Source organism: Nansenia antarctica (genome assembly GCF_963989245.1).
Source record: "Nansenia antarctica genome assembly, chromosome: 3".
NCBI classification, from domain to species: Eukaryota; Metazoa; Chordata; class Actinopteri; order Argentiniformes; family Microstomatidae; genus Nansenia; species Nansenia antarctica.
In genome coordinates, this window is record NC_137688.1 from 3,218,633 (window position 1) to 3,226,132 (window position 7,500).

General features: G+C 46.5%; 1 protein-coding gene across 1 annotated transcript in view; it reads right to left on the reverse strand.

The window, feature by feature from the left end:
• pms1 (PMS1 homolog 1, mismatch repair system component) overlaps window positions 1-7,500 on the reverse strand; it is a 40,254-nt gene that overhangs the window by 29,755 nt on the left and 2,999 nt on the right. The window contains exons 4-6 of the mRNA XM_080526288.1: window positions 7,117-7,219; window positions 6,865-7,028; window positions 4,462-4,578 (exon numbers count right to left, since the gene is read on the reverse strand). Coding sequence (XP_080382414.1) covers window positions 4,462-4,578; window positions 6,865-7,028; window positions 7,117-7,219 — 384 coding nt within the window. The remainder of the gene's footprint in view (window positions 1-4,461; window positions 4,579-6,864; window positions 7,029-7,116; window positions 7,220-7,500) is intronic.

The window sequence follows — 7,500 nt, forward strand, 5'->3', positions numbered from 1 at the left end:
TTCTAGCAATTTAAAACATAGCACCTGGAAGAATCTGGAAGTATGGTATTGTATATGCAGATCTGTAGGCTCAGATTATTAGTAGTTCAAAACTCTGACCAAGGGGTTGTGCTTAAAAACACTGGTCACCTGTTCTGATTCACTTTTCAGCAAATCAGTTCGTTGGGTAATTGTTTTAACAGACTGATTCACTCCCATATTCCAGTTGCAGGCCTTTTCTAATTCAGTAATTGGATGACTTGACTGACTGTTGAAATGCGTAATAAGTATGTTTCATCCAACAGCCAGGTTGTTACAATACTACGTGTTTTAGTCACTGCTGGGTCAACGTTACGTCTGATGGGCGGATTATATGTGGCGCACGGAGTGGGAGGCAAACACCTCCAAACTCCGTGACCACATCCCAGTCGCCAGCCCTGAGCCCCTCGGGATGGACTTGCCAAGGCTGGGTGAGGCTCAATCGTCTCCGGACCGGCGTCGGGTGTTTCCGCTCATCAATGCACATCAAATGCGTAGTGCGAGTGTGGCGCAGAGGACCAAACCGCAGACCATTTTATCCTGGATTGCCCGGTGTACCACCCACCCAACGGGATGCATGGTCTGTCGGTATTAGATGACGAGACGATGACGTGGCTTCTGGAGGGGTGTCCAGAAATATAGCCCGGGTGAGCCCCTCAACCAGGTCTCGGGGTGGTAAAAGGGTAGCCCCTCGACCCCGAGCCTGGTGGAGTGGAGAGGAAACAACAACCCATACGCCGAGGAAGAAGAACGTTACGTCTGATTCCAGTGTCCGGAGGAACAGGCATTTGTAAATATGAGTCAATTCTAACCTAAAGGCCCTAAAGTTGAAGCCAAGGAAACCATTTTTTATATCACCCAACCCTCAACGCACAGAAGCCATTTCTTCCGCCAGAAGTCTTACAAAACCACAGGATCTAGCAGAGGGAAAGGTGTGGGCTGGTTGGATTATGCCAATGAGTAACCAGGGTGATACGGTGGCCATGGGGGAGAGAAGGGTCAGGGTGGGATATTAGCCCCGTCACCGGAGTTAGCCTAGCTCCTGACCTCTCAAGCTGCAAACAGACATAAACGGTCTGCACTTATATAGCGCCTTTATCCAAAGCGCTTTACAACGGCCTCTCATTCACCCATTCACACACACATTCACACACCAATGGCGGCAAGCTACCATGCAAGGCGCCGGCCGGCCCGCTCACTGGGAGCAATTTGGGGTTCAGTGTCTTGCCCAAGGACACTTTGAAATGTGACCAGCCGGGGCTCGAACCGCCGATCTGCCAACCTTGCGATCATTAGACGGCGGCTCTACCTCCTGCGCCACAGCCACCCCCCCATATACCTGTTTTGGTGTCTACCAGGTTGTCTACCAGGTTGTGTTTTGGTGTCTACCAGGTTCTGAGAGTAGTATGCACTCCTTCACATTATTTGTAAAAAGGACGCAGCATGTCATCCAAAACACAGGTGGGAATCACACCAGTTGACAGGATATAAGAGTAAATGCATATTGTAATATTATTCACTTGATGCATATTATCATTGACAGCTTCTCCATAACTTAAATGTTGATCAATAAGGTTTTTTTTAACACTAGGGGCATTCAAATGCACAGGGCTTCACTCAGACGACACATGCCTTATTCAGTTAAAATAGCATGAGGGACAGTTACAGAAATGTTACATTTTGATACGAGGCAAGTTCCTGTTTGCCCGGCTAGCTCAGTCCTTCTTGAGGTTATGTTAGAGCAATCGGTTATTTTTATTTTATTTATTTATTTACCAGCGACAGTGCACATTAATCAACAAATCAGTTTCCACATTAATGTAAATGTGCCAGAGTTAGCTCATGAGCCAATTTCCATCTGTAGTCCCTGAGCAGGCTATTACAAAATGAATGGTGTAGTGTCATTAAAAACATCAGCAAGCACAACAAAACGACACAACAGGCAATACACTACATGACAATACAAGACAAAGCAAGACAATACAAGTTAAGCAGGCACAGCAAAATGACGCAACATTGCAATACAGTACAAAACGTATTATTATTAATCTAATCTTTCATTACGTGGCTTTTCATAACGCTTTTCTCACCCTCAAACAGAAACACCTGCCTGCATTGCGTTTCTAGCCAAGGTTATTGGTCATTCACAGTTGTTGATGAATATTTAAGGCTGTACAGGGATGTCAGGATGCTCATATCAGTCAGGTTTGGGCCTGCTAGCTCCGGTAGTCTCACACATGGCCCCTCTACGTCGCTGCCTCCAGAGAGACTGACACCTGTGTGTGAGCGACCACAGCGGGAGGGATGGAGAGAAGGATAGAGGGATGGAGAGAAGGATAGAGGGATGGAGAGAAGGATAGAGGGATAGAGAGACGACGCAGAGTCCCTCTCCTTAGCAAATGGCGCCCTCTAGCATGCAGAGGTGCATCACATGTATGAGTCTACAGATGGATGGCTGTGTTTAAATTAACCTGATTTTGATAGAAAAGGTTCCCACACCTTCTGAAACATCAAATTCAAGCACCTTTCAAGCACCTTTCAAGACTCAATTCCCTCAAATTCAAGGACCCAACACGACATAGTTTGAGACAGAACTAGTTGACATTTTTAAATATGTTTCTTTCTTTTTTTTTGAGAGAGAGAGAGAGAGAGAGAGAGAGAGAGAGAGAGAGAGAGAGAGAGGGGAATTCAAGCACTTTCAATGACCCATGTCTATTTTCAAAAACTTTTAAGACCTTGATTTATTTTTCTCAAATTCACAAACTTTCAAGGATTTCAAGGACAATATAATTGTTATACTTGTATAATATAGTTCTCAAACAGCACGTTGAGATCTTCCCTCTAACAGTTTCCTCTAACACATATGAAGGACTTGGTTCAGTGTGTGTTGAGGTACAGTAGAAGCCGATCCATTGGAATTGCTCAAAGATTTAAATGTGTATGCCTCAGTAGCCTGCATGCAGTTTGAAGTGACTGAACAGTTGTGCCTTGATATGGAAGTCTACAGGAGCAACTAGCCAGCTCCTCTCAAAAGCAGGGAACTAGACCTAACAACACGCGCACACACACACCATCCCACCAACTTGGTCCATCTTGATTTGACCATTTAAGAGCTGTATCTTTCTGTATCTCCAAAAATGTGGGGGAAAATAGTCAATAATAAGTCTAGGAATAATAACCATACCAATAATCCTAACAATTATTGGACCCCTAATTAAATGAATTAACAGAGACACTAGGGGGCGACATTGTGCTCTGCAGCTAATGTGGTTTGCACCATAAGTACCATGGGATCTTTATGGTGCTTTTCCATTGACCAGACCGGTACGGCACGCATCTGTATCCTACCCGTACCGTACTTTCAGAAACGCTTCTCCATTATACACAACAGACCTGGAGCGAGCGGGGACAGTAGGAGGAGTTAAGTGTCATAAGAGCACATCACTTTAATAAGTGCCGCTATACAGCTCAACGGGGGGAAATGCGATAAGAATTCTGTCAAAATGCAGCACCATCATGCACAGATCAGCCTTAAAACATGTACCGTTAAATATATAACATTAGACAGGGAGCAATGTATTTCTACGGAAAGTCTGTGCTTGACGCTTCCATTGGACTGACGCCGGGGCTCATACAATCTCCGCGTTTGTTTTAGATACGAGTGCTCCGGTGTCTTGCTGGTAGTCAAATATATTTATTTATACAGCATATGGATGTTACGTGCCTGTTACTTGCCGCTTTCAGTTCTAGTAGATCTAGTAGTTCTAGTAGATCTCGCAAACAGGGAATCGCGACATGTGTGAAAGGGAGCAACGGGAATCTACCGGCATTTGGCTCATGTGTGAACGGCGAAAATGCCTGGATGGCACAGCTTGGGATTCCATGGAAATTACAGGGAACTATGTGTGAAAGAGGCTTGAATGTTGAAATAACAGTAATACCATGTTCATTGATAAAATAACATAAGGGATGAAAAGGGGGGATGGCAGCGCGCTGGACTGAGGAACAGCATGGGCACAGCACATCGCCATAATAGCAATTTTTTTTGTTATGCTTGTTGTAAATAAAAGTTCTATGATGCGTTGAAATGACATTAAACTAAGATAATACGATGGTTATCATAATTTTTCAAATCTTTATTAATAAGTTATTACAGAAACAGTAAGTGACATTTTCCGAGAGCGAAATCTGTTGTGGTATTTAAAAATGGCGGTTAGCGATGAAATCTATGAATATGGGATGACGATTTCCATTGACCAATCAACGGTGTGCAGCGTCACAAGCAGCCTGGCAAAAAAGTACCTTTCGCTAACTTTCGCTACCCCTCTCGAACTGGAACTAAAAACGGCACGGGTACTATGGCCCGGTACGGCTCGGTTGGCAGTGGAGAAAGGAAAACGAACCGGGCCAGCCATTATGTGTTCCATCACGAGTGTCACGTACCTCTGGTTGCTCCTGGCGATGGTGGACGGGGAGCAGGTTGGCGACAACACCGGCCCCCAGCGTGGCCAGGAGCGCTGTCCTGTGGTCCGACGCCGCCGCCTTCTGCCACACCTCCACCTGCAACACCAAGGATTACTACTCAACCTACTGGCAGGGTTCCCACACCTTCTGAAACATCAAATTCAAGCACCTTTCAAGCACCTTTCAAGACTCAATTCCATCAAATTCAAGGACCCAACATGGCATATTTTGAGACAGATCTAGATGACAAGCTAAGTAAAACATTTTTTAATACATTCTTTTTCCTTTTTTTGAGAGAGAGAGAGAGAGAGAGAGAAAGAGAGAGAGAAAGAGAGAGAGAGAGAGAGAGGGGAATTCAAGCACTTTCAATGACCCATGTCTATTTTCAAAAACTTTTAAGACCTTGATTTATTTTTCTCAAATTCACAAACTTTCAAGGATTTCAAGGACCCGTGGGAGCCCTGTAGTGGGTGGGCTGTATCTCTGCTTGTGACCCTGTAGTGGGTCTGCTCACTGGTGGACTCAGGGGGGGGCGACCGCCCCTCCTGGCGCCCCCACGATTGAAAAACGTCTCTCTTAAGTGCCCTTTTGAGTGGCGAATAATGAGAGGACGTGCCCTATTAGTGCCCCTCCAACGGTCTAAACGTGACCATGTGCCCCACAGTTGAAAAACGTCGCACTAAAGTGCCCTTTTGAGTGGCAAAATTAGAGGATGTGCCCTATTGACTGCCCTTCCAATGGTCTAAACTTGACCATGTGCACTGATGGGGTCCCATGTTGTGCAGTAGGTGCCCTTTTTTTCTTTTCGCCCCTGCCCTTCAAACAGCCTGAGTCCACCACTGGGTCTGCTGTATCTCTCCTTGTGCACGTTGTGTTCAATTATCGAAAGCCACCTGATCTCATCTCCCGACTCCACATATCACACCTGAATTATCCAAGAATTCCAAACACTAGCTAGCTGATTTAGAGTGCATAGAGATAACACTACGCCTAATTGTAAATAGCTACCGTACCTCATAAATATGTCTTAAATACGTCTGGAATTTTGTTTTATTGAACATTTTTCCCACTCCTCCGTGCAGAATTCTTTCAGCTGTGTGATGTTTGAGGGGCTTCTTGCAATTGGCTGGAGTGACAGTCAGTTTACACTGAACTGTCAAATATGTCTGATGTTTCTGGAATTGATTGAATAACTTGAAGTATGAAATATCAGATGAAAACGTGTGCATCTATGATATTCATAAGACACATTCCAGATCCCACCAAAATGTACAGCTGACACTTTGGATTTCTGCCTTCTGCGAATAGCAATGTTTGTGGTGGAGTTTTGGCTTAAGAGGAGACGCAGTTATGGTACCTTATTGTGATGGAGAGTGACTCACTGACTAACTGACTGACTGACTGACTGACTAACTGACTAACTGACTGACACACTCATCTGGCTGACTGACTGACTGACTGACTGACACACTCATCTGGCTGACTGACTGAGGGACTGACTGACTGACTGACTGACTGACTGACACACTCATCTGGCTGACTGACTGAGGGACTGACTGAGCGACTGACTGACTGACTGACTGTCTGACGCAGTTATGGTACCTTATTGTGATGGAGAGTGACTGACTGACTGACTGACTGACTGACTGACTGACTGAGCGACTGACTGAGGGACTGACTGAGGGACTGACTGACTGACTGACTGACTCACTCATCTGGCTGACTGACTGACTGACTGACTGACTGACTGACACACTCATCTGGCTGACTGACTGAGGGACTGACTGAGGGACTGACTGAGGGACTGACTGAGCGACTGACTGACTGACTGACACACTCATCTGGCTGACTGACAGAGGGACTGACTGACTGACTGACTGACTGACGCAGTTATGGTACCTTATTGTGATGGAGAGTGACTGACTGACTGACTGACTGACTGACTGACTGACTGAGCGACTGACTGAGGGACTGACTGAGGGACTGACTGACTGACTGACTGACTGACACACTCATCTGGCTGACTGACTGACTGACTGACTGACTGACTGACTGACACACTCATCTGGCTGACTGACTGAGGGACTGACTGAGGGACTGACTGAGGGACTGACTGAGGGACTGACTGACTGACTGAGGGACTGAGGGACTGACTGAGGGACTGACTGAGGGACTGACTGACTGACTGAGGGACTGACTGAGGGACTGACTGAGCGACTGACTGACTGACTGAGGGACTGACTGACTGACTGACTGACTGACGGACTGACTGACTGACTGACTGACTGACTGAGGGACTGACTGAGGGACTGACTGAGGGACTGACTGACTGACTGAGGGACTGACTGAGGGACTGACTGAGCGACTGATGCAGTTTGGTACCTTATTGTGATGGAGGGCGAGCCTCAGCGCTGGTTTGACGATGGCGTAGGCCAGCAGCAGGTCCTGCGCCTTCCTCAGCTCCTCCTTGCGCTGCTTGGTGCTGGCGTAGTACTGCCGCCTAACAGGGAGATTCTTAAAAAGCTTCAGCACGCTAACCGTGGTGCCTGGGAAGACATAAAAGGTCACGCCTACCGATAACATCATTACATTGACTCATGAGTTAAACTGAGGGGATGATGGTTTCTTCCTAACCTTGCCCGAGGTGAGAGGGCTTCTGGGAAACAACCCCGCCTGTGAGGTCCAGTGTGTAGTTGGTGCTGACGTCGTCGTCCGTCGTCTTGGTGGTGATAGCGACCTGGTGGGAGGAGGTCACAAGCATGAGCCTGACAGAAAACAGGACGATGTTACGATAACCACAAATATACAAAAGAGCAGTGGCGGATTCATGCTGTTTGAAGGGCAGGGGCGAAAAGAAAAAAACACCTACTGCACAACATGGGACAGTGCACATGGTCAAGTTTAGACCATTGGAAGGGCAGCCAATAGGGCACGTCCTCTAATTTTACCACTCAAAAGGGCACTTTAGTGCGAAGTTTTTCAACTGAGGGGGCACATGGTCAAGTTTAGACCATTGGA